The 27,810-nt window shown below is 45.0% G+C and overlaps 1 protein-coding gene across 3 annotated transcripts in view; it reads right to left on the bottom strand.

The window, feature by feature from the left end:
* sdcbp2 (syndecan binding protein (syntenin) 2) overlaps positions 1–27,810 on the bottom strand; it is a 37,880-nt gene continuing 10,070 nt past the window's right edge. For 2 of the 3 annotated variants that reach the window (XM_056272906.1, XM_056272907.1), the window contains 7 exons: positions 26,269–26,365; positions 18,023–18,123; positions 15,982–16,146; positions 11,169–11,344; positions 9,208–9,379; positions 8,791–8,882; positions 1–2,721 (listed from right to left, as the gene is read on the bottom strand). In XM_056272906.1, the coding sequence (XP_056128881.1) occupies positions 2,667–2,721; positions 8,791–8,882; positions 9,208–9,379; positions 11,169–11,344; positions 15,982–16,146; positions 18,023–18,123; positions 26,269–26,365 (858 nt within the window). In that variant the 3' untranslated portion in view covers positions 1–2,666. The remainder of the gene's footprint in view (positions 2,722–8,790; positions 8,883–9,207; positions 9,380–11,168; positions 11,345–15,981; positions 16,147–18,022; positions 18,124–26,268; positions 26,366–27,810) is intronic. The other variant, XM_056272908.1, reaches the window with a different exon arrangement.

Here is a 27,810-nt window from a genome sequence, read left to right on the forward strand (position 1 = left end):
TCAACAGAAAGACTGTTTATTTGTTTTACAATAATTATCTTGGTTACATTCGTATATAAACTTTTAGATTCTTCTATTTTTTTTCTTTACAGAATGATGACAGATTATCAATTATCAGATTACATTTCTAGAAAATAACAGATTACATGCATCAACAAATGAATATGATTAAAAAAAGAGGGAGAGTACAGCATAAGTGGGAGTTCACTTGGCCGTGAGTAGCTCAGTATCACTGTGCTCACCAGTTAGGGAGGGTAGAGTTGAGGGATATACCGTAGCAACGCCAAGCATAGGAGAACATACACCTGCTGGAGCTGTGACGCGGCAGGAAACACCTTGAATTTGAGTGGACTGAATTTAACAGTACATTTAAGCAATCTTCTAAGGTTAACATACAAAGTACACATTTTCAACATGAGGCACCACAAACAAAATAAAAACTAAATTGCTGAAATGGATACAGGAAAGAACCTCTTAAAAGGTAGTGGAAAGTGCACTTAGTGGGTCCACCCAGCAAAGACTTTGTCCAAAAAAAAAAAATCGACCGTACTTACAATTAATCCCCACAAAGACATGAGCAGGTCTGAGAGCACAAGGCGTCAGCCTTTCATAACAATGAAAAGTTCACCAAGCTTTTTGACAGCCAGTGACATGCCAATTGTGCTAAACGTCTTTATCATTCTCAATAATCCAGGTGAACCAAATCAAAGAAAGGAGAACCAGTTCATCTGGGCACAACACTTATGGAGAGGAACGTCTCACCACTCATCTATGTGAGTCATTTAGATGAGTCTGTAGGAGGCTTAAGTGACCGCTTCAGAGGTCACTTAAGCCTCCTACAGGCTGTGTAATGTGGGCCGTCCCAGATGAAAGATGACTAAACGTGGTGATATCTTTGGTCGTGGCTCCAAAATGGTGGTCCTACGTCGCACTGTGAGACAAGTTCAAAGATGGCTAATATTACGGTCTTGCGACCGAAGATAAGCTGGGACCAAAGTCTGACAGCGTCAGAAATGTAGGATGACCGTCTCACAATGTGACTGCTGCTACGACCTACGTCTACTAACCAACCAATAGAAACGCAGCACACAGTGACGCCCTGGTCAACGCCACACAGAATGTTTGCATCTGTGACCCAAATGTGATGGATTCAGCAACACGAGCAACAAAACGAGCTGCAGCGACTATGGAAAGGACTCGACTCCTGTTTGGCGTCATGTTGCTCTACCAGCGGTGCAGATTGATTGTGCACGCTGATGCGGCACCCACGCTGATGACGTTTTTATGGACTTGGCGTCGTAGCCTGTGAATCAGTAGGTGTTATCATCATACAGTCTAGATACGTCACACTTGATGTCGTACATTGCAGTGCGGCTTGCAATCTTATAGGACTGCTAAAAATCACACAGCCTGTAGGAGGCGTTAGATGAGTGATGAAAAATTTTTCTCAACAAACGTGTCCAGATGAACTGATTCAACGCACGTCAATTGTGCTAAACTGTTCCTATTGCCCGCCGCTTCCTTTCAATTTCACAGGGGCACTGGAGGCCTCTAGAATATTCCTAGACAGGGCTAAAAAGACTCAGCTGCAGAGGGCAGCAAACAGCAGTTGCTGCCCTTTTCCCTAAACTTCCCCCTGAAATGTGCACACTGTTCCCTGTACCTAAAAAATGACACATATGAAATAAGTCCTCCCCCCATCAAGAAATGTACATATGGGTGGGGTTAAACTGCGACGTACAATGACCACCATCATTTGAAGAAAGTGGTGCTCGATGACGTAACTTGCCTTGCAAGACCTGAAGCCTTGCATGAACATGGAATCCAGGAACCTCAATTTTTCTATTAAGTATTGTTTGGAGACACGCCGTTTCCTAAACATGCCGCGACGTGACAAGCGGTGAGGGGGGGTTCATTTTCTTTCCTATAGCCAAAACTGGGGCCAATTTCTGGCATTATTCAAAGCATGCCTCCTTGACAGTATGACACCGTTTTCATAATCCCTTCAGAAGTACAGTACAGTGAAATCTTCCGTGAAATCACACAACATATTGATGAATCAGGCCTCAGCACAGTCACAATTAATGCACACTTGTTGGGACCCAAGTGTAGGGAACGAGAAAGCAGCCATAATGCATATGGTAGGCCTCTGGAGACCTCGGGCGGTCATTGGCTTTTACAGCATTCCGACACGAATAAAGGAAAGGTCACGTGCCAGTGACCCATCTCCATGATGAAGGAGGAAGCTCTTGACTCAAGGTAATGGGCATGGCTTAAAAAAACATCTTAACGTAAAAGGAATGTACTGCCCTCAATGCTGCCTACAAAACAAGATAGCAATACTCAGATTAGATCAGATTAACATATAAAAAGTACATGTCATGGCAAGTGAAGACAGACAGGGAAAACATAAAAACAGAGAAAACATAAAAAAGGGGAAAGGGGGTATACTAGATTACACAAAAAGATAACTGGGAAAACAAATAGAAAAGAAGGCATCTTTAAAGGTTATATTAACAAGGAGTAATGGCGGTGATGAGAATGACTGATCTGGGGGCAGTTTGGTACGAAGACATAAAGAGGAAAGAGGAGTAAGAGAGGGATCTCTCTAGAGATTGTAGACATCCTGAATGAGGTGTGCACGTTACGCCGTGTGCCGTCTGTCCTCACACCTCAGGGACAGAGTGGTCCATGGCAGACCTCAGGAGACCGGTGGACATCCTGGAGGGCAAGAACACACATTGCACCAATTAAGACAAAGAAGTAACCCGGTGGACAAAGGAAAAAGATGTCTGTAGGAAAGGAAGCGGTGTTGCACATCAGAAAACCCTGAGGGGGAAATGGTAAGTAATGTTGACTACTAAACTTGTTCTGAATAAACACGACGTTTATCTTCAGTGAAACCGACTTTATTCACTCCATTTCTTCACGATACCAAGCGACAAGCAACTTGCTCTCGGCATCCGCACCACCACAATTGCGCATGACAAGAGACTCCCGCCTAGAAGGGGCAATACACTGCACATGCATAACCTGACCAGAAGGGGAGCTGTCCTCCATTACATTAACTAAATAGGGATGCATAGAGATAACAACATGTTAACAATCTCATTCTCTTTTTTAAAGAAATAAACAGAAAACAAAAAAATGAAATTCACAGCGTGAATTATGGAACATACATTTCCAGAGAAATCAACATGTCATGGAAACATTTGAGAACAAAATCAATTGTCCATCCAACACCCTTTTAACCCGGGTCCCATTGTCCTTCACAGAGTGCCTTTAAGAGCACAAGAGCCGATGCTCCTTTCTTTGTGAGACAGTCAGCGAGTTGAGTTTTCGTGTCTGACCAAAGAAAATCATCTACATGACATGCAAGCACCCCAGTGACCTTACATTGCTCATCCAACCAATAAAATATTGCTGGATCCACCTGAGACACTCTACCACCAGTAGTCTGCATGATTTCCTTCACTTTGTTGTACCAATATAGTGATGTGTCTGCAAGTCCATAAACACATTTCTTAAGTTTCCATACAACATGTTCACAGCCTGCTTCTGTAGGGGGGCGGATATAAATATCCCTGGATAGCTCCATACCCTGTAAAAATGCCGATTTGATGTCCATAGAATGCACTTCCCACTGGTTTTGACATATCACTGATAACATAAGTCTAAGTGAATCAGTAGCACATGTAGGGGAATCCTTTTGTAGCTCTTGAATATTTATCTCTTCAAAACCTCTGGCAACCAGTCGTGCTTTAGGCACAATACCCTTAGGTGTTTCTTTAAGACTACAAACCCATCTAGTAGATACATTTCTGACCTGCATCTTTAACTACCTCGAAGACATTATTGTGCCAGTTCTTTATTTCTTCCTGTTTAGCTGCATCAAATGAGATGTCTTTCATTATAAGTACATCAGCTTCTCTGTCTGTTTCTATGTGGAGATTATCAACTTCTGAGATATCAACTGATACCTTTTGCCCATCACTTCCATTATTCTCTAGATGTTGCATGTTATACCATGTTTTATATTTCCCTGTAGCTTTGCCTGCTCTCCCCAAGACTCTTGCTCTAAGTAGAGTATTGTCACCTCTGTTCATATATGTTACAGTCTGTCCTGTTTTTAAACTCATACCTGCAGAGGGGACAGGATTATCATGTGCATTAGGCTTATGGGCCATTTCAGTTTGTGCAACATTACTTTCAGGTAACTCATTCTCTCGATTTTGTTCACTGGCTAAATCATCAGCTACATTGTTTATACCTTGTTCATCATTTACTGTTTCAGCATCATTTTCATTTTGTACCATTTGTTCTTCGTTAACCCTTGTGTTCACCTTGGAAAGTCTAGAGTGATGTACTCGCACTAAGATTCCACCATGCCTTACAAAAACAACAGCTCCATCCTGACCAATAACAATTCCTGGTCCTTTCCACTCATTACATTCAGCTCGTTTGTAATACACCTTGTCACCCATGTCATATTTTTCATCTGTAGCTCTGAGCTGTTTACGTAGTGCTCGTCTTATCCTTTCTGAGCACTCTGCTTCAGTGAATGCTTTTCTAGCAGCATGTAGGGCCGAAATGTGCTCTCCTACTCTAGCACTCATAGTAGTACCCTCTAGTGCGGGTGGTTTATCAACCAGTACAGAAGGAAGGTTAGGATTCAAACCATACACAAGTTGACGTGGACTGTAGCCGTGCACATTATGCATACTGTTCTTAGCCATAAGAGCCCAGTCCAGGACCGTTTCCCAGTCACAGCCACTTTCTCGCCTGACCTTCAGAATGATGTCGGTGAGGGTCTGATTATGCCTCTCCAGTAGTCCATTGCTCCAGGGACTGTATCCCGCTGTTGTTTTCGTCTCGATGTTAAAGTTCTCAGCCATATCACGGAACTCTGCATTATTGAATTCTCCTCCGTTATCGCTGTAGAGCCTCTGGGGGGCGCTGTGGATTCCTATCCATGTATGAAGAAATGACTTGACGATCTCTGAGGACTTCTTGGTTTTTACAATGCTTCCTGCGCTGAACATTGTGAATTGATCAATGATGTGGAGGTACCATACCCCTGGTTCCAACTCATGCAAATCTACTGCCACCGTTTCATTAAACGTTGAAGCAAGAGGCAAGCCCACAGCAGGCTTTGGCTTCGTCTTGCTGTATCTCTGGCAAATGTCACAGTCCTGTACTATGTGCTGCAAAATCGTGTCACACTCTGTGTCTTTATTTCCAGAGCTATGGATGAGCCGCTGTAGCCTCTCGGCGGAGGCGTGACCGAACTGTTTATGCAATTTCAGAAGAACTTTGTGTTTCTCATTTGCGGTCATATTTTCTGTGACTGTGAGGACCTCATCTTCATTCAGGCTGTTCTCTGGAGCCGTCAGTGCTTCAGTTTCTATTGGCTTTGTTTCTGTGCTCTTGTCTCTGATATCTATACAATAGTGTCCCGAGCTGGTTAATTCAAGAGGGATATTTTGATTAAACATCACAGCACTATCATTCTCCATATCCAAAATGGTCCCTGCCCTTTTCAGTGAAGTCTTACTCAGAAGCAGTGGGATATCAGCTTTAACTACTTCAGTTTCCACTTGACATTTTGTCTGTCCTATTTTTGCAGGCAGTTTCAGTATTTTGGAGGAATGTACTATATTCCCATCTCCAAAGCGAAATGGTCTGCTGCTTGGAATTTCACTTTGCGCTATCTGGTTCACTTGGCTTTGACTGAGGTCTGCGACAAAATTTTCCAACCACTTTTCTCCGCATACTGTGCGGGTACATGCAGTATCAATGATAGCTGTCCCTAACGACTCAGTCAGAAAGATCTCTGATGCTGATTCAGACAGCGAGGCTTTGGTAAACAATGTGTCCTCTACTTTTGCTGGCTCGCTATTCTTGTGGGGACAGTCCTTGGCCCAATGGAATGTGCTCTGACATACAGCACATTTTGATCGCCTACCGAACCTATCCAGTGGGTTAGTACCTTGTAACGGTGGCTTTTGTTGTCCAACCTGTGTTGTCTGTGACTCTTGTCCAGCTTGCTGCACAACGTTACTTGTTCGTTTAAATCTTCCTCGCGAGCGCTGCTCTGTGTAGAACACTTCATCTTTTACTTGTATGCCATTAGTCGCGTCGACTTGCATTTTCCCTCCAAAAATCCTCTTGAGCGCGGACTTCATTGCCGCAAACGTTAGATCCGTACATGCTGTCAGCACCATTTGCCTATTTTTCTCGTCCAGACAAGCCGTATCCAAAAGTTTAAAAGCTAATACGGCATCGGGAAGAGTCATATCATACTTTTTCATTCTATTGTATCGCTGCTCAAAGTCAATCACATAGTCCGCCATGGACACAGAACTGTCCTTCTTGATACAGTCAAAATACAAATAAGCATTGTAAGCGCGGTCCCTCTCTTCTCTGAGAAACATTCCACCTAGTTTTGCAATTAAAACGTCCATACCCCCATCTGTATTCAAGTCTGCAGCGGGTATTTCCATGGCGATATCCCTTGCCCTTCCTTCAAGCCCCAGGACGACAGCAAGGGCCTGTTTCTTCTTATCCAGCTCAGTAACGAGCTTCCACATAGCAACTTCATTTTTCCAACTCTCGTACGGTCGGGACTCATCGAACTTCGGTGGAACTTTGTAGCTAGCAGAAGCCATTTTCTGCTAACCATCCTCTGCTACCAATGTTGACTACTAAACTTGTTCTGAATAAACACGACGTTTATCTTCAGTGAAACTGACTTTATTCACTCCATTTCTTCACGATACCAAGCGACAAGCAACTTGTTCTCGGCATCCGCACCACCACAACTGCGCATGACAAGAGACTCCCGCCTAGAAGGGGCAATACACTGCACATGCATAACCTGACCAGAAGGGGAGCTGTCCTCCATTACATTAACTAAATAGGGATGCATAGAGATAACAACATGTTAACAAGTAAGCCTTCTTTCTCTGAGCCCAACACATCTGGCATCAGCCTCCACATCTCCCATCGCTGTGCTTCAATGTAAGAGCACCACCGCCTGGACAGGATGCCACACGGACGCCAACACAGTTAACTGAACCAACAGCACTCAACACTAGAACGACCAAGATGGTCATTGTGGCTGTTTTGGATTTTCAAAGTTTAATAACTTTGTGGGGGGGGGGGGGGAGATACAGACCTGCCACTCTCTGAATACTCCTAAAACTGCATATATTTGCATTAAAATTAGTTTTAGATCAATCGCACAAAAAAAGTTATGATACCAAACATGAGTGGTCAACATGACCGTCTCGTAATTTGCGCGTGATCGTGTGCGTCATGTCAGCATTTATGACGTGTGTTGGTCGCGTCATTTCCTTCGTGAAGTTCGTTGGTCTGTCCTAGAAACACACTAGCGTCCTCCAGTGCAGAGAAATAGTCTAAACTTGATTTTTGATTATTTCCATCATGTCTGGTTACAGACGCACCATGACTACCACCGAAGCGTTGCAGTATTTACAGGCGTTGGACAGCGGCCATTTTAAATTGTTTGAAAAATAGTATTAAAGTTGTTAAAATGTTAATTTTGGTGTCAGTTAGTTTCTTAACAGACACACTAACATATGTAATACATTAATATCTCAATTGGGTATTTATCTTGACAGAATATAGAGTTTAAACACCGTGGTGGTCATTTTGACCGCCCATGGTCATTCTAGTAGTTTTTAAGTTCCAGTCATTGTTTGGGACTGTTTCAATATTTATTTTCAGTTCTTTTTTTTACATTTCACGTTTTATAGGCCTTGTTACACTTATTAGATTAGCAATATGTGTTTTCTGTTTTGTTTTTCAGGTCATATTTTCACTTTTTCAATTTTGCTGTTCAAGTTCGACCATGTCTCTCTGGAGTTTAAATTGTTTAAAAGTAGTATTAAAGTTGTTAAAATGTTAATTTTGGTGTCAGTTAGTTTCCTAACAGACATACTAACATATGCAATGCATTAATATCTCAATTGGGTGTTTATCTTGACACAATATAGGGTTTTAAAACCGCGGGCGGTCGTTTTACGTCGGAGTGAAATCCCGGTCGGTGGTTCTAGAGTTAAGAAGGGGTAGTTACCTGACTTTACACAACAGGATCAGTGAACTACTGAAGAGTATTACATAGCACGTGAAGAAAGTTTTCTGCATCTCTAAAATTATCAGTTTAAAGTCTGGAAAAATTACTCAGCTAATTTTCACTTGGTACTAAAGGACTATAGCTTTAGAGAAGGCTGGACAAGGTTTATTAAAAAAAAAAAAAGCCACAAGAAACTTCTGCGTGGGGCGTGGAGCTTTAAAAAGTTGGTGTTTATCTCCCTGGCTGCAACACCTCTGAGCCCTATTTAAGACCAAACTGTGGGCAAGTTTCTCAGAGGCTTGGTTAGACTAAAACCTTTGTTAACTTCTTCTTTCAAGCCTTGACTGACTTACGAGTGTTTCCCAAACTATTCTTTCCAAACAAAGCACCTTGTTTCTTCTTCTATTAGAAATGGTTTTTTCCTTGTTGCTAATGAGGTAGCTTCACCACCATTCACTGCTGAGGCTCTATTGTCGTTCACGACACAAAGTTGCCTCCAGAAAATGGAAAGCTGTCATGGAGAGTATAGCCTAAGTAAGATCAGAACATGAATAGGCCCCTCTAAAAAAATTAGATTGTTTTTGTTATTTTTTCTGCCATTTTTCCCTGTTAGGCTACAGGCTGTACTTCTGATAAGAAAATAACAAGCAGCCATTTTAATTCTGGAACTGTGAAACAATGCCGAGACTTGCCTTTTGATCATGTGTTCATAGATGAACTTCGGCATGATGGTGATGGTCATTGTAGTGGGAGAAGTGGTGAGAATGTCCTTGATCTGAGAATCCTGGAAAAATACACAAACACACACATACACAGATTTACCACCAATGATTTTCTGTTAAACTAATGTTAAAACAATCCAATTCATAACAAATGTACAGGATTCTGTAGTTTGACTTGTATTTTTCTCATGGGAGAAATGTTCTGTTGGCATCATAGAAATGCTCTAGCATTCAATTTATTTTCAGTTATAAACATTACTTGCTGTTCGATTCTTTTCTTTCCAACTTATACCTCGACGCCTCTGATCATCCTCACGTCATGAGTTTATAGTGTGTTTATGAACTGGCCTACGCAACATGTCCACTGTACAGAAACAGGCGGTTTACCTTAAGTCCGATGATGTTTTGTCCATTGATCTCACAGATGTAATGCTCGGTGAGCAGACCGTTGCGGGCAGCAGAGCCATCCTTGACCAGCGAGGTGATTTTACCAGACTTGTAGATGAAGCCTACGTGGCCTGAGCTGTCTTTATGCATGGTGATGGTGCGCTGGAATGGCCTTAAAAGTAGACAGAGTAAAGATTTTATTTGGCCTGACAAATGGAAAAGATACTGTGCATTTTATGCGACAAATAGTCCATCCATCTTTCGATCATCTATATACAATTCAAACAAATCAGAGTCAGTGGAGCATCAAAAGTTGCTTTTAGGGACGTCCGGGTGGCGTGGTGGTCTATTCCGTTGCCTACCAACAGGGGGATCGCCAGTTCGAATCCCTGTGTTACCTCTGGCTTGGTTGGGCGTCCCTACAGACACAATTGAACATGTCTGCGGGTGGGAAGCCGGATGTGGGTATGCGTCTTGGTCATTGCACTAGAACCTCCTCCGGTCGGTCAGGGTGCCTGTTCAGCGGGGAGGGGGAACTAGGGGGAATAGTGTGATCCTACCACACGCTATGTCCCCCTAGCGAAACTCCTCACTGTCAGGTGAAAAGAAGCGGCTGGCGACTCCACATGTATTGGAGGAGGCATGTGGTAGTCTGCAGCCCTCCCCGGATCAGCAGAGAGGGTGGAGCAGTGACCGGGACGGCTCGGAAGAGTGGGGTAATTGGCCACGTACAAGTGGAAAAGGGGGAAACATTTTTTTTTTTTAAATGCTTGTGATTATGGCTTCCTGGATATCTCATCGAGTTCTAACAAGCCTAGATATCCATACATGTGATCAGGCTACCACAGAAAAAGCATGATGTGATGGCAGAGAATAAAGAAAAGGGGGGGGGGGCAAAATCTCAACTCTAAAAACACAGACATTTCTATATAATAACTACATGAGTAATTCTGACCTGTTGTAATAAGGTATTTCAAAAGGGAGCAAAAAGAAAAGCCCCTGCACTGATAATTACGAAAGCAAAATAGCAATGTGCAATGTGGGAATGTGGCCAGCAGAGGGAACCCCAAATTAAAAGGGTCTAGTTTACTACTGGCAAACGGATCAGTTTCTGGGGACACGGGTGAGGGTCTATGCCCTCGTTGGGTGCCTTAATAGAACCTGAAACTGAACATGCCACGTTGAAATAAAAAGACGAAAGAATTTAAATAGAAAAATCAAAAACGCAAAGGACAGGAAAATACCTCTGAAACAGAAAGTCAAATATTTGGGTATCGATTGAAGTAACTTGACTTATTTTTTTACAAAGTTCTGGCCAAAAAAATAAAAAAGATTGATGTTTTTATGACCTTGACCCAAAGTTGTTGACAGACAGAACCAAAAACAGTACGGCTCAGGACAGGGTAATGACAACAAATGGTGGAAGTCAACTTCTTGAAGATAGGGACACAAACTAATTCAGCTCTGTGGAATTCTCACATAAGTCACATTTAATGTTACAGAGAAAATGTATAGAGAATGTCTGAGTAAGCAGGAAAGACTGAGTAACAAAAAAAAAAACCCAAAACTCGGGGGGCATCTGTCTGAGTGGCCGGCTGTATTGCTTATAATTGTTATTTTGATTTATATGTTTATGTGATGCGCTTTCAGTGGCTGTTGCAGCTAGATAAGCGCTATATAAAACACAACCTGATTGATTGATGGTTGGATGCTGCAAAAAGCTGAGAGTCAGTTTTTCTTGGCCAAGAAGGTAGGTGATGGCAGTAGTCAGTGTGATCGGCTTAGTAGAGAAAGAACGGACCTACACTGACCTGTTGACCCAGTTGAACGTGGTGTGAACAGGGGACTAGAATTATACTAGTCAACAAACTACACTCGCCACAAACAGGCTTTTGATTGGCTTAGGGATACTTGTTGACTAACAGGATCAACGTGACCACTGTTGGCAGTACTCTCCTCACCTGTCTCGGACAATAAGCTCAATGCGGGTCTCAGACGCCGTCTTCAAGGCCTTGTGGGCCTTATCCAAGCTCCAGCCGGCACAGTTTTGCCCGTTGATTTGGAGAACCTGGTCCCCGAAGCGCAGGCCCGCCAGGGCTGCAGGGGAGTTTGCTTGCACCAGCTGGATAAACACACCCTGGGAGTGCGAGAGAGAACGATAACACATTTAATATGAGATAAAATGAAAGGAGAGAGAAGGGAGAAGAAAGACAACAAACAGCGGATAAGATAGAAATGAGAAAGTTATACAAGAGAGAGAAAACAAAGGAAAAAGAACAGAAGGAAGTGAGGAGAGAGATGAGACATTCTCTAGGGAGACTACATAAAGTCAGGAAGGGAGAAAATAGAAAATATGCAGACAGAAAAATACTAACATGAATTTAAGAGAATGTAACACTTGAGAGAAAAAACAGAACTGAGAGAGAGGTTTCTGGACTGGATCTGTTAAGACTTCACATCTAACCTTTACAATTAACACTTTAGCTGAATATGTGTCCTCACCAGAGACTTGTCAGAATGGTAGAATACTCTTCAGTCACAGAAGCTGAATCAGTCTATGTGGACATGTTTATTAAGAGAAACTTCTCATCAATCATCTCAAGCCCCTTTCACACTGGCCAAAAACCCGCTAACACCCGCTAACATCTGCCTTTGGTGGTCATTGTGAAAGGGTACAATCGGCATTCACTCTCGTGTCACATGACTCTGCAGTAGTCGCGGGTATTTATCGGCTCCACCTCCGATCGGCATTGATGTAAACGCGACACCCGGGTGGACGCGCTAATTTGCGCGATAGTGTAGCGCCATTGTCCACGCTGGCGATTTTATGCCATGTTTTGTGCCATCTCAACCACAAAGTCTATCCGTCTTCGTTCAAGCAGCGCTCGAACATCGTTCAGTCTGTGTTGAGTTTGTAAGGTCTGAAAGAGAGACTGAGGTTCAAGATATAAATAAGTAACGTTAAACACCGTCTCTCTGGCTTCCATGCTGCTTTCTACTGTTTACTTCCCTGTTTTCCGGCGCGTTCATGACATCATGAATATCATGACGTCAAAGATGACGCTACAGAAGACCCGGGTCTGACAGCCAGACCCGGGTCTGCTGGCACTGTGAAAGGAGTCAATTGCCCATTTTTAGCAGATTTACCCGTGTTTAAAAAAACCTGCTTATACATGCTAACTTTGGTGTAAAAAGGGTATCTTCAGTCTCAACTGACTGCAGGTATCCCCTTATAAACAATACAGTGGCATAACGACCCAAAACAATGATCGGTTTCATATGCAAATTGCCGTGACCATTAACTAGAGTTACAATGGCCATGTGTACTATTCACAGAGGATTGGGGAATAGTTGCAATCACAGCATTTTAAGATGGCAACAGATGTATTCCTAACCCCCCACCCCCCAGTTCAGGGATGGTCGTTCCCTCTTCACATACACTACCGTTCAAAAGTTTGGGATCACCCAAACAATTTTGTGTTTTCCATGAAAAGTCACACTTATTCACCACCATATGTTGTGAAATGAATAGAAAATAGAGTCAAGACATTGACAAGGTTAGAAATAATGATTTGTATTTGAAATAAGATTTTTTTTACATCAAACTTTGCTTTCGTCAAAGAATCCTCCATTTGCAGCAATTACAGCATTGCAGACCTTTGGCATTCTAGCTGTTAATTTGTTGAGGTAATCTGGAGAAATTGCACCCCACGCTTCCAGAAGCAGCTCCCACAAGTTGGATTGGTTGGATGGGCACTTCTTTGAGCAGATTGAGTTTCTGGAGCATCACATTTGTGGGGTCAATTAAACGCTCAAAATGGCCAGAAAAAGAGAACTTTCATCTGAAACTCGACAGTCTATTCTTGTTCTTAGAAATGAAGGCTATTCCATGCGAGAAATTGCTAAGAAATTGAAGATTTCCTACACCGGTGTGTACTACTCCCTTCAGAGGACAGCACAAACAGGCTCTAACCAGAGTAGAAAAAGAAGTGGGAGGCCACGTTGCACAACTGAGCAAGAAGATAAGTACATTAGAGTCTCTAGTTTGAGAAACAGACGCCTCACAGGTCCCCAACTGGCATCTTCATTAAATAGTACCTGTTAGAGCATTGTACATTATATTGTTCTGTTTGTGCCGGGGGACACGGTCCTTGGGGTGGATCAACTTCTGGCGCGGCGTGTTTTGGGGTTTGAAAGCAACTGAGACACAGTGTTTGAAAAATACGTGTCTCAGCTTTTCCAACACTCCCACCACATCCAGAATCACCACCGGTTTACACTTAAGACAGCTGTTGTCCTTCTCCTCTCTTCGATCGTCTGGTGCACTGTTTGGGTGTCTTCCTGTCTTTGACAAACAATTAGGATAACCACACTTAACCAGGGCCTGTGTAATGTGGGATTTCTCCCCTTCCCCGGTCGCTGTGTCGGTGGGGACGTTGTCAGCTCAGTGGTCCAGTGTCCTGATGACTCCGAGTTTGTGCTCCAGTGGATGATGAGAGTCAAACCTTAAGTACTGATCAGTATGTGTTGGTTTACGGTAAACACCATCTGTCACCATTTTACAGTGCCGTGATTACAACTATTCCCCAACCCTCTGTGAATAGTACACACGTGAATAGTACACATGGCGACTGAAACTAGTTAATGGTCATAGTAATTTGCATATGAAACTGGTCGTTGGTTTTGGTGGTTATGCCACTGTATTGTTTATACGGGTGGGATACCTGCAGTCAGGTGAGACTGAAGAGGTCACTTAGATGATGATGAAACATTTCTGTCAATAAAAGTTGTGTCCAGATAAACTGATTCAACCTTCTGTGATCTCCTCACCTGGATTACTGGGCACGCATCAAGACAGTAAAAGTAAGACATAAAGATAGTACTCTGCAATACTTGTAACCCAGTCGCCAAAATGGCTTCTTTCGTTTTAAGTGAAGTCAGTTTTATTTGTGTAGCCCAACATCACAAATTACAAGTTTGCCTCCAGGGTTTTAAGTGTTATCAACAATAAAAATAATGGTTTAAAGTTTAAATGGAGAAAGGTGCACTTTGTTATTGTGCTTGAAAGTGTGAGAAGTTGTCTTGTTGTGTGGGATGGCCAAGGGACAAAGGGTCAACATTTTGTGCAGTATAACACAAAGGACGATACATGCTCACTATTTGTAGTGTTAAACGAAACACAACGTATAATGTAATATAATGTATGTAGCAGTCATTTTCCACCTGTCCTTAGTTCCTACAGTATATTTCAGGACACACTGTCACCAAGTCTGACCAATGAAACACTTACCGGATAGTCCATTACACTTCTCTTTGTTTTTTTCTTGAACACTAGAACGACTGGGATCTCACTCCTACCTACAACGACCATGGACCGTCAAAATGACCACCGCGGTTTTTAAACTCTAAATTGAAACTGACTGACACCAAAATTAACATTTTAACAACTTTAATACTATTTTTAAACAATTTAAAATGGCCGCTGTCCAACGCCTGTAAATACTGCAACGCCTCGGTGGTAGTCATGGTGCGTCTGTAACGGTGTCTGTAACCAGACATGTTGGACATAATCAGAAATCAAGTTTAGACTATTTCTCTGCACTGGAGGACACTAGTGTGTTTCTAGGACAGAGCAACGAACTTCACGAAGGAAATGACGCAACCAACACACGTCATAAATTACACGCGCAAATTACGAGCAGTCATTTTGACTGCTCATGGTCGTTTTAGGTAGATTTTATAGCTTTTTTTTGTGCAATTGATCTAAAACCAATTTTAATGCAAATATATGCAGTTTTAGGAGCATTCGGGGAGCGGCAGGTCTGTTTTTTTTTTGTTTTTTTTTTTTAACAAAGTTATTCAACTTTTAAAGTCCAGAACAGTCATGATGACGGACTTCGTCGTTCTAGTGTTAGAAAAGACGATGTGAACCTTCAGTGGGCTGAAACCAAAAAGCAGCAAAGTAGCTTTTTCATCAGCTGGTACGGCCCAAAGAACCAGGCTACAGCTGTGAACACAGCTTCAAGCTTAAATAGTGTGTGTGTGACATTCTTGTGTAAGAAGTCGGGTTGTTGTGAAGTGTCTCGTGTGTGGGTGTAGTGTTGTGTGTCTGTCACGTCTCACTCTCAACCTTCACTGCTGGCTAGCAGAAATGCCAACAGGAGAGCCAAGCATGTGAGTCTCTCCCTGCCAGCACACAGCCTCTCCAACAGCAAGCCCTATGTAGCGCCTCCTCATGGCGACACACGGTAACTGGGTACACCTTGGATCCTGGCTGAACTACAAGGGACTCGGAGGAGGTCTGGCCCCTAGACGTGTGGTACGCAGACCCACCGGTGTGTGGATATTCCCTGATGCCCACGAACCAGCCCCCATCTTTGGGTTAAATAGTGCCACTGCTTAGTGGATACCCCGGGGGAGGAAGAGGCTATGGGAGTAAACCCCGACACAACATCAACGCCCACAGTGCTGTTGTGTTTTGTTTTTCTTGCCATTTTGTATGTGTTTAAGTGGGAGAGGACTGCTGGCGTCGTGTGTGGCTGCTGCTTCTCCCTCTTGTAGCCCCCACTTCCCAGCCACCCTGTAGCCCCCCCTTCTCATCCACCCCCGTATGTTTGTGTTGTGTTTATCTGTTGTCTTATTTCACCCCGTTTATTGTAAAGCCACTTGGATTTATTATTATTATTTTTATTATTATTAATATTATCATTATTATTAAAGTAAACTGAATAATTATCGGAAGCTACCCCCTCTCGGAGGGTTCGACTGACTCACGTTGTCAATGGCCCTGAGCCGGAGGCCAACTTTCCCATCCTGGTCCTTACAGAGGATGACTTCCCGCAGACCCGGACGAATCTCTGCCCTCCGGATACCAACATCTGCCCCTGTCACGGGCCGCACCATGCCCCCAACTCCCGAACTGGCGGGCACTGCCACCTGCTGCGGAGAGAAAGAGAGGGACGAAAGAGAAAGAAAGAATGACAGAAAAAGTAAGAAAGAAAAAAGAAAGGGAGAAAAGAAAGAGAAAGTAAAAGAAATGAATATGAGGAAGGGGGAGGTGACAGGGGAAAGAAGGGCAACAAAGGGCCAAAGTGGAACGTTGCATTAAAATTCAGCTGGAGATTAAAAAACACTGATGCAGTTCCACACAGTGATGTGTGGGAGGTTCAATTTCATATCAGTTTTTCAAGCTGTGGATATGGGCAGGGATGCTTCTGGGGGGCTGCGTTTCGAAAACAACGCCTTATCAATATCACTGAGCTGTGAAATTAATGAGAAAAGGAATCAGAGCAGAAATAAAAATGATACCAAGCAGCAGAAAATACAGGTGGCTGAAAGACCGATTGCGACGTTGGTTTACTGTAGGAGCCTTGGCATATGCAGGGCCTGTGGAAGTGCTCATGCCTCGACCAGAGAACTCACATCCTCCCACACATAGCTGCAGGCCTGTGGTGAGTCAGTCAGGACTGTGGAGAGCAAGAACCAGAACAGTGTTCTGCAGCTCACATCAGTTCATCAGTTAAACAAGACTAAAATACCTAACAGCTGGAGGTTTTTAAGGAGAAGTATTCTGCTCGGGTCCTGGGTTCGACGTTAAACTGCAACCGTCAGGTCATCGGCGACTAAGTCGGCACCCCCACTTCAACCCTTGGGTTGTTGTGAGGAGGGTTGTGTGGACACCCAGCAGGACTAAAAACAAAACCTGTCAAAGGGCGGATGGGTTCCTCTGTGAACCAACAGCCATCCATACCTGGAGAGGAGATAGGGACCGCCAGGTACTCCCCCTACTGACACACAATGATGACCCAGCCTGCTGAGGCATCAGCTGTGCTCCTACAACCTCCATAGGTTATGGAAGTGATGATGATGATGATGACGATTCGGAGTAGCTGGTTTGTGTAATTAAATGCAGCCTCTCACACAGCAGACTATGAGCACGTGTTCGTGTAGGTGAACTTGTTCACAGCCTGTTATATAGGCAGGAGGGACCTGTGTGACAGAGGTGGGTGGAAAAGAATTAAACTGGTCCCGATCCCCCTCCACAGCATTACCGACACAGCCCCATATTCACATATACTGCCGACAACAGCTCCACACAAAGATAACTTGATGGTTACCTGACTGCTGGCTGCTTTTCTGGAGGGCCAAGGCCTGCGTTGTTTTACTGGTTTACTGTGCCCTGAAGAAACGTCGCTTGTTCAACAGCGCTTTTTAAATGTTTACATCTCAAATTCACCATAACCGCTTGAGTTTAGCAGAGCCAACAAAAACATATCAAACAGGGATTAAAACCTCTGACTGGGGGCGTCCGGGTAGCGTAGCAGTCTATTTCATTGCCTACCAAGACGGGGATCCCGGTTCTAATCCCCGTGTTGCCTCCAGCTTGGTCGGGCGTCCCTACAGACACAATTTGCTTTGTCTGAGCGTGGGAAGCCGGAAGTGGATATGTGTCCTGGTCGCTGCACTAGTGCCTCCTCTGGTCGGTCGGTGCACCTGTTCGGGGGGGAGGGGGAACAGCATGATCCTTCCACACGCTACGTCCCGCTGGCGAAACTCCTCACTGTCAGGTGAAAAGCGGCAGCTGGCAACTGCACATGTATCAGAGGAGGCATGTGGTAGTCTGCAGCCCTCCCCGGATAGATCCCCATTTCGGCCAATACAAAAAGATGGACGGTATTGTGGTGCATGCCTGAAGAACACACCTTGGGGGATGGTTTATTATGATTGTAATCCTTCCACAACCATCAATTTGCTCTCATAGTCACTTTTCCCACCACCCCAATGCACACTACATAGTCCCAACTCCCAAACTTACGTTGTCAGCAACGGGTACCAAGGCCAAGTTCCTCTGGACTTCATCACTGTGTAGGCTTAGACCCATATACTCTCCGAGCTCCTCAAGGTTTGGGTATAAGCCTGGAAAAAATGGAGGGAAATGTTAAGGGAGGTGGAGGTAGGAGTGTGTTGAGGGACAGGAAAGGACAAACAAAAAGATGGCGTGGGGGAGGCAGATGGAAGAAGGAATAATGGGTGGAATGGGCAGAGAGATGGAGACATATGGTTTGAGGGGCAGAGAGTTAGCATCAAGAGAAGGCAGAGGAATGGAAGGATAAAAGGTCAGAGTAAAGGGTTCTGGCGGACACACAGCAGGTAAAATTTTGCCCAGATCCTTGTGTAAAAAAAAACAGTGTGTTGGTAATAGGCTAACAGCACCATCTGTGGGTGTGTTGTGGCCTACTGTCAGGAAACTTCTGAGATGAGAGTTGCGCAGTGAACAACACCATAACCGTACATATTTCCCTATTCAACCTTCTCTCCAGCAACTTCGTAGGACTAAATCCATCCATCCATCCATTATCCGAACCACTTATCCTGCTCTCAAGGTCGCAGGGATGCTGGAGCCTATCCCAGCAGTCACTGGGCGCAGGCGGGTAGACACAGGGCCAATACACATACGTGTACACACACACACACACACACACACACACACACACACACACACACACACACACACACACACACACACACACACACACACACACACACACACACACACACATTCACACCTAGGGACAATTTAGTATGGCCGATTCACCTGACCTACATGTCTTTGGACTGTGGGAGGAACCCGGAGCACCCGGAGGAAACCCACGCAGACATGGGGAGAACATGCAAACTCCACACAGAGGACGAACCAGGATGAACCCCAAGGTTGGACTACCCCAGGGCTTGAACCCAGGACCTTCTTGCTGTGAGGCGACCATGCTAACCACTGCACCACCGTGCCGCCGCAGGACTAAATCATTTACCCTAAATTCCAACATAAAGGACAGGCAAAGTATTCATGAAGTTCTTCGGGTTGTAAATTCTGATGAGGGATTCACCAGAAGACTTCCCGAACAGCGTGCATCACTGTTAAGGTGAACCTATGCTGCTTTTGTCTGTAGACCTAGCCTTGCGACTGATCTCATTTTTCCAGCAGTTTTTTTTCCCTCTGCCCCTTACAACAGGTTCATGGTGCAGCCAAGCTGAGCACACCAGAGGAAGAGTGCTGATACTGAACAGCTTGTGTTGCAGTGCAGTAAAACTTTCCTGACATCAGCATACGTTCTCATGCTCTGGTGGAAATGCCCCCGTTTCCCCTTATTGGTAGGCTAGCTGCCCGCATGTGTTCTATTTGGCAAGTTTGTATTATTTTTCATCCGTCCATCTTTCTATTTTCCTGCCTGTCGGATCGCCGTGTTATTGCAGTATCCTGCTGCTTGTCTACCTGCACAACCTCTTCCGAGCCGTCCTGGTCGCTGCCGATCCGGGGAGGGCTGCAGACTACCACATGCCTCCTCCGATACATGTAGAGTCGCCAGCCGCTTCTTTTCCCTGACAGTGGGGAGTTTCACCAGGGGGACATAGCGCGTGGGAGGATCACGCTATTCCCCCCAGTTCCCCCTCCCCCCCGAACAGGCACCCCAACCGACCAGAGGAGGCACTAGTGCAGCGACCAGGACACATACCCGGCTTACCACCCACAGACACGACCAGCTGTATCTGTAGGGACGCCCGACCAAGTCGGAGGTAACACGGGGATTCGAACCGCCGATGCCCGTGTTGGTAGGCAATGGAATAGACCGCCATGCTACCCAGACACCCAGCAACAATAATCTTGCACTGCTCTTACCACACTGCACTGAATACTGCATTTAACCTGGCTAAAGCACAGGAAAGGAAGTAAAAGTGAAGTGTAGGAAAATACAAACAGGCAATAAAAGTAAAGAGCCAGACTACGTCTCACCCACACAGAAACACACATGCACACATTGAATTTAGGCACTTAAGACGCCGACAGTTTTTGTTATTCAGTTACAGCCACCAGTTCTGATGGTTGGGCAAAAGAGAGGCAGGATATGCTGGATTAGCTGGCATACAGAGGAGCAGACTCTCACACTGGCTGAAGATGAAGAGAAGAACATGGTAGTTTGTAGACCATGATTCATCCCAACCTCCTGCATGCGGTATTAACACCCTGTGTTTCAGCACAATTCCAACCCAATTAGTGTTGCCACCCATAAAAGCTATTCATTTGGCTTACGGCCTTTTAATGCCCCCTCCCCCGCTTAGCCTGTTTCACAGAAAGTTGAATCCATCCAGAACACTGTGGAGTTTGTGGATAAGGTGAAAGACATCATTATGGAGGGGAAAGGAAACAATGGTCTCTTATGATGTCATGTCTCTCTTCACATGCATTCCTGTTGATGAAACAGTGGAGGTAGTCCTTATGAAATTACAAAATGACCCCACCCTTAGCAATGGGACCACCCTTAACACTGACCAAGTGTGCCTGCTCCTGAAGCTGTGTATTCAGTCCACGCACTTCACATAGAGGGGGCAGTACTATAGGCAGAGGCATGGGTGTGCTATGGGTTCCCCAATTTCATCTATAGTGGCCAACTTGTACATGGAGGAAGGGGAAAAGAGGCTCTGATGTCCACCACCTAGCCACTGGTTCAGATTTGTGGATGACACCTGGGTTAAAATTAAATCTCAGGACATAGCACATTTCACCAACTACATTAACTCTGTGGACAACCACATCAAGTTCACCAGGCAGGATGTGGAACATGACAGGTTAGTCTTCTTACACTGTGAAATTACAATTGGTGATGGGAACATTTGATTGTTGATGTTTAACACAAACCAACCCATACTGATCACTACTTAAGGTTTGACTCTCATCATCCACTGGAGCACAAACTAGGAGTTAATTGCTTGGTACACTTTTTCCACTGTCATTTTTGTGCAGCTGTGGTGCTTTTGAGTGATGATTCTACATTTGTCCTTTGTCTGTTTGGGCCTAAATTATGATTCAAATGGAGGTTCTAGTGCTAAAATGATTTTAATCATAATATAATCGTTACTTCTAAAACACTGGACTGTTTTTTTGTTTTGTTTTAGGTAAGTGTTTATTTTAACTTCACATTTCTCTTGCAGTGGTGGTAAATTCCCTTGCTGTGGTGGCACACCACTCCTGAATGAATACCGTGGAAACACTTCTACCAGAAAATTTCACATAAAAATCTTTGGGTGTCCGGGTAGCGTAGCGGTCTATTCCGTTGCCTACCAACACGGGGATCGCCGGTTCGAATCCCCATGTTACCTCCGGCTTGGTCGGGCATCCCTACAGACACAATTGGCGGTGTCTGCAGGTGGAAAGCTAGATGTGGATATGTGTCCTGGTCGCTGCACTAGCACCTTCTTTGGTCCGTCGGGGCACCTGTTCAGGGGGGGAGGGGGAACTGGGAGGAATAGCGTGATCCTCCCTCGCGCTACGTCCCCCTGGTGAAACTCCTCACCGTCAGGTGAAAAGAAGCGGCTGGTGACTCCACATGTATCGAAGCAGACATGGGGTAGTCTGCAGCCCTCCCCACCGGATCAGCAGAGGGGGTGGAGCAGCGACCGGGACAGCTCGGAGGAGTGGGGTTATTGGATGGGTACAATTGGGGAGAAGGGGGGGTCCAAAAATGTAAAAAAAAATCTGAACCTACGTTTTACACAAGCCCTTCTATTCATTCGTCATCAGGCATGGTGAACTGAGACGCATTTTCCGAAGGGACCTGCAGGACTCTGCATCTACTCTCCTGCTGCATTCAGTACAATTCTCTAGCCTGAGAAGACTACAGGTTTGTGGACAGAGAGGTATACTGCAACATTCTACTCTGAAAATGATGCAGGATACTGCAGCACTGACTGTTTATTTGGCTGCAGGCATGTTCAGAAAACAATTTTCATGCTGTTGTCTGAAGCTAGCTGCTACGTTTGCCTCATTGAAAGTCAAGTTACACACTTTGACTGATTATCCTTCTAAGATTTTCTGCATAATGTTGACAACATAGTAGGAAGAGCATGATTGTCATACATTTTAAGTATTGCCAATACTGACGTTGACAAACTGTGAACTTATTCATCATGTGCAGTAAATACACTGTTATAGCCCACAGGTAGGTATACGCTGTAAAAGCCATTAACTTCAGATGTGTGATTGAGCTAGTAATGGAGATTTATCTTATTTATAGATGAGAAAAGTACCCTACCGTCCACAGAGGGCACACTCACCCAGATATTCATGACATTTGGACATTTAAGCCAAATAACACTTTCAGTTATTTAGTACTCTGCAGTAGAAGAACTTCATGCACACTGCTCTGCGCTGTTCTTCTTTTGCACCTGTAACAACCACGGATGACTAGACTCGCTAGCACTTGGCTAACGGGTCAGACCCTTTAGTCGACTGGTTAATGTAGCCCGTGGTGCGGGAGACCCAGGTTCGCGTCCCGGCTGCCCCGAGAACCGAGAACCACCGCAGCCGGGACGCAAACCCAGGTCCCCCGCTCCACGGGCGACTAAGTTAACCAGTCGCCTAAAGGGTCTGACCCGTTAGCCAAGGGCTAGCGAGTCTAGTCATCCGTGGTCGTTACACACCTGCTCAGAGAATTTTTAGGTGTGCAGACACCTCAACTCCACAGTACTCTGTGTGGTGAAATGACACACAGCAACATTTTGATCCAAAAAAAAAAAAGTGGCTGGACACAAGAGGACAAAAATTACTGTTTTAAGCCCGTTTCCCGTTGTTTAATGATTTAATGAATAATTACCAACACTGCACAGAGGGTAAAAAATGATTTTAAAAATGATTTTATAAAAATAATGATTGGACTTGCCCCTGACCGAGGCATGGCAAGACGAACTGGAGTCGGTCCCCGGGTGCTGTACAGAGGCTACACAGCTAGGACGGTTTGATTGCGGAGAAGAATTTCCCTTCGGGGATCAACACAGTATAGCAAAATCAAAAAAGAGGGAAAAAAAATTGATGAATAATTACCACCACTGCACATAAAGTCAAAATGTATTATAAAATGTATTATTTTAATGTTGTGATAAACCATCATTTGCAAAAAAAAATTTCTTTTTAATCTGTCAATAATTAGTTATCCTCTTGGTTCTTTATGCAAATACTGCATTTTAAATGCTCATTGAACATCAAATCTTCTTCTTCAAAGTTAATTTTTCATTCACAGTTATTTTTCCCTGTAGTAGCCAACTAATATAGATTTGAACAGATGAAAGAAAACAAGAACGCCACAATGAGAAACAGACGACAGCCAGAACTCCCTCGGAGGGTCACACACCTTGCTGGCAATGCAGACACGAGTGCCAATATCTCTACACTCAACTTGACTCAGGGGCAGAAGGGGCAACACTGACACGTCCACACAGCAGGAAACAGATCACCTCTGTGTATTAAAATCCCATGGCACGCTACATCAGTTTGATTTATTAGTCATTCATAATAGCTTTTAGGATCACATACCAGTTTCTAAGAACATTATAAATGAATAACCCTATAATAAATCTACTTAATGAAAAATAAAATAAGGATTATGACTACTGAGGGTTTGAAAATAACAAACGGACTTTGTCAAACAGAAATTTCAGCTCTGCTCAACTTTCAAAAATGGCTTTTATGCAAACTCACAAACTTAAATACCAAAAGACAGAGGATATTTTAAGTAGTTTTTTTTTCGATTAGGCCAAGATCCAGATATTACAAACTGAATGTTAAGAAGGCCCTGTGATGGCCTGGCGGCCTGTCCAGGGTGTCTCACCACCTGCCACCCAATGACTGCTGGGATAGGCTCCAGCACAGCGCAACCCTGAGAGCAGGATAAGCGGTTTGGATAATGGATGGATGGATAATGGATGGATGGCAGGCTACATAAATACTTCCAGTGGATCTCCATACTGGAACGCCAATAACCGGTCATGTGTTCATAAAAGTTGTGTACTCTTAGGCCTCCCATACATTAAGCCTTTTAGAAGTCTGATAATCATTAATAATTAGTACTGGGTGGTTTCACTTCTGTTCCGGTATAGACTTTTATTTTGCCCGTATGTTCTAGATAAGTGCCCTACATTGTTCTGATGGTTAAAAAAAAAAGCATAATGTTCCTTTAAATTAAGGTGACTGCAACTGTCGAACAAAAACTATTGTTTTTGCTTTAACATTAAAAATCATTCTAAGCGAGGGCGTCCGAGTAGTGTGGGCGTCCGGGTAGCCTGGCGGTCTATTCCATTGCCTACCAACACGGGATCGTCGGTTCGAATCCCCATGTTACCCCTAGCTTTGTCGGGCGTCCCTACAATTGCCTGTGTCTGCGGGTGGGAAGCTGGATGTGGGTATGTGTCCTGGTCGCTGCACCAGTGCCTCCTCTGGTCAGTCAAGGGCCTGTTCGGGGGGGAGGGGGAACTGGGGGGAATAGCGTGATCCTCCCACGTGCTACGTGCCCCTGGCGAAACTCCTCACTGTCAGGTGACTACCACTGTCAGGCATGTGGTAGTCTGCAGCCCTTCCTGTATCGGCAGAGGGGGTGGACCAGCAACCGGGACGGCTCGGAATAGTGGGGTAATAGGCCGGATACAATTGGGGAGAAAAAGGGGGGGGTCATTCTAAGCAAAAGACTTTGTGTTGGACAGTCCTTAAACATCTGTTCTGCTACGCTCTGGAAGAATGCTGTGTTCTCACTCTAATCCCTTCCTTTCCGTGGGGGTTTTCCTTGATTGGAGAAGTAGGTGGCAGGTGGAGTTAAACTGGTGAGAGGAAGAAAAAAGGTTCACCTTGTCGACCAGATTCTCAGCAAATCAAAGTTCGCAGCATTGGCCGGGCTGTAGTTCAGTGGTGATGTAAGTTGGGCTTTCCCTTCCACTTCTTTTCCCGTCTCTATCCTCCACACCGGGAGAGAAACCCCTCCCTTTCACACACACCCATCACACTCCTATCTTCTAGAGTCTTTCCATTCCTTTCTTCAAGCACGACTCCTCCTCCTCTGCTTCCCTCCCCCCTTCCAAGCACCACCGCCAGAGCCAGTCTCTATGGTGACTCATGGCTCCGCTGGGAGAAAACAAAAGACTGAAGGCCCCCAGGACTCTGCATCCATACACAAAACTAGAAAGAGAAACTGAACAAGTGAGAAAGAATAAAAAAAGAGGGGCAAGCGAGAGAAAATGAGCAGAAAATAGTTTTCTGCTCTTCTTGAGGGCCCCCCTGTCCATCGCTTGCCCGCTTTTAATCTCTGGTGGCTGCCTCTTTTGTCTGTCTCTACACCCCCTCCCCTTTTCTTTCTCTCCACCAGTGTGTCTTGCACCACTGAAAAGACTGGTTTGCTGCAGTGTCCTATCCTACTTTCACACCGACACACTTAAATACCCGAGTTAGAAATAAGATGGAAGACAGGGATGAGGAGAGATGGAGTCAGAGCAACAGACGCGGAGACAGAGTGGTGGAGAAAGTGAAACGGAGAAAAGAGAGACAAATACTGTTTGGTTTATTCCCTGCCCTCGTGTCCTAAACATTCAACAGTGCCTACCCCCCTTCCACCCTTCTCGCCCTACACATCTTTATCTGTCCTGCATACCAGCAAGCTATGGAATCCACCCACCATCCTCCTCCCTCGACTAGACCAGCTCGGGAGGACAGACCCCCCACACAGCCATATGGAAACACATCCAAGCAAAAGAGAGTATGTAGCAAAGTCGGGGGGCAGCCCGGGAACCGTCGCAGCCGGGATGCAAACCCGGGCCCCCCTCACCACGGGCAACTATGTTAACCAGTCGACTAAAGGGTCCGACCGATAGCCAAAGGCTAGCGAGTCTATTTATCCATGCACGTTACACTACCCCTCTCCTTCGGGAAGCGTGTCCCCGCGCTTCAGCATACCAGCTCCCTCATGCTTCTGGGCGCATGCGCTTCCGATGGCCTCAAGGTCTCACCATCCCACTTCCATCACCAATGTAGCGAATTCGGGGGACAGCTGGGAACCACCGCAGCCGGGATGCGAACCCGGGTCTCCCGCACCACCGGTGACTACGTTAACCAGTCGACTAAAGGGTCCAGCCCGTTAGAGTAAAAAGAGAGAATGAAGAAAGGAAAGGAGAGCCTATACAGGTGAAGGCCTTTGTGTGCTACGTTCTACCAATTTCAACTCGGAGGGCTCATGAGGCCTGGGGACTCACTTGATCCTGGCATCCCAAGGGTAGCAGGCTGCGGCTGGTAGGTTCCCTCAGCAATGGCTGGCATGGTAGGGGTGGTCTGGGCACACTGGGCCTGGGCCTGGAAACAAATAACAAACAGTAGTGTATCTGGACTGTACTTTAAAGACACATAAAAGTGAATAATGTAGAGGGAAGTAGTGATGAGGATGAAAAAGACATGGGAAGGGGGGGAAAGGGTGAGAGGTAACTGGGAAGGGGGGGGGGGGAAGGGTGAGAGGTAACACGAATCAAAGTACAAAACAAAGTCTGAAACCAAAGGAGTTGAATCAAGCGCAACTGGACTTGGTATATATCCGTGAAGACGTTTCGCCTCTCATCCAAGATGCTTCCTCAGTTCGTGCATTTCTGACTAGACTAGACATCTGACTAGACCTCAGACTGACAAGACATTGGAGCACAGGAGAGCCACGCATATCAATAGCTCCGATAACGACGGGCGCGGCCATACATCGGTACACAAAAGAGCCACTCATATCTATGGCTCTGTTAGCGACGGGCGTTGGTAAACATCGAGATACAAAGAGCCATGGACATCTATAGCTCTGACAACGACTCCAAAGAGGATAAATTCTGAGTCTCATCACCAGCCAGTCAGACTAGCTTGGTCTAGTCAGAAAGGCACGAACTGAGGAAGCCTCTTGGATGAGAGGCGAAACGTCTTCACGGATATATACCAAGTCCAGTTGCACTTGATTCAACTCCTTTGGATTAACCATGACCTGGATGAATGAGAACATTCCCAGACTAAGTCTGAAACCACGTGAAATGGATAGATTCTGGTGATGTGCCAGGTCTGTGGGCTCAGGAAAAGATAAGTGAACGCCGACTACTTCCTCCTCCACCACAGAATACAACAGAAGCTTTATGAACAAGAGTTGCATGCAAATGTGCTCCTAAATGCTGACTTGATAAGATTATGAAGCAGGTGCCCCCTCTCTAAAACATTTAGAGATCTGTATCATTTACAGCCTCATTTGTTTTGGTTTCAACTTCCTGGAATTAAATGTTGGTTAACATCAGCCGGAGCCCTGTTTAACGAGCTGGAAATGTTTGTTAATGGTTATGTCCTAGAGGGCTTTAAAAAGGAGGACAATGCTGGGCACCTCCTATCCTCAGACTGTTGATTCAGATAAAGAAAAACTCCACAGACGTGCCCCACCCAGGAAAAAAGATGGGAGTAACTCCAACACTAGCATCAGAGGGATCCCTCTTCCAGGATGGACAGAGATGCAGGAGGTGCCGAGTGGCACATGAACTCACTGAATAGTGCAAGCAGAAGGCCCTTTTCGACCACCGGTCCAATGCTGTAGCGTGCTGTGACAATTAACTGTGCTCGCTGGTTGCGAAAATATTTGGATAACTAAGTCACGTGGTTCTCTATTGGGACTGTGTGCTCAAATTTGGTATCATCTCGGGTACCAAATACAAGTTCCCAGTTTCACAGGTTAGAGCTAGTTGTGGTGAACATCTCAGATGGGTTGAAGATAATACTCACGAGAAGTG

This window comes from Lampris incognitus, chromosome 2 (genome assembly GCF_029633865.1).
Source record: "Lampris incognitus isolate fLamInc1 chromosome 2, fLamInc1.hap2, whole genome shotgun sequence".
Classification (NCBI taxonomy): domain Eukaryota; kingdom Metazoa; phylum Chordata; class Actinopteri; order Lampriformes; family Lampridae; genus Lampris; species Lampris incognitus.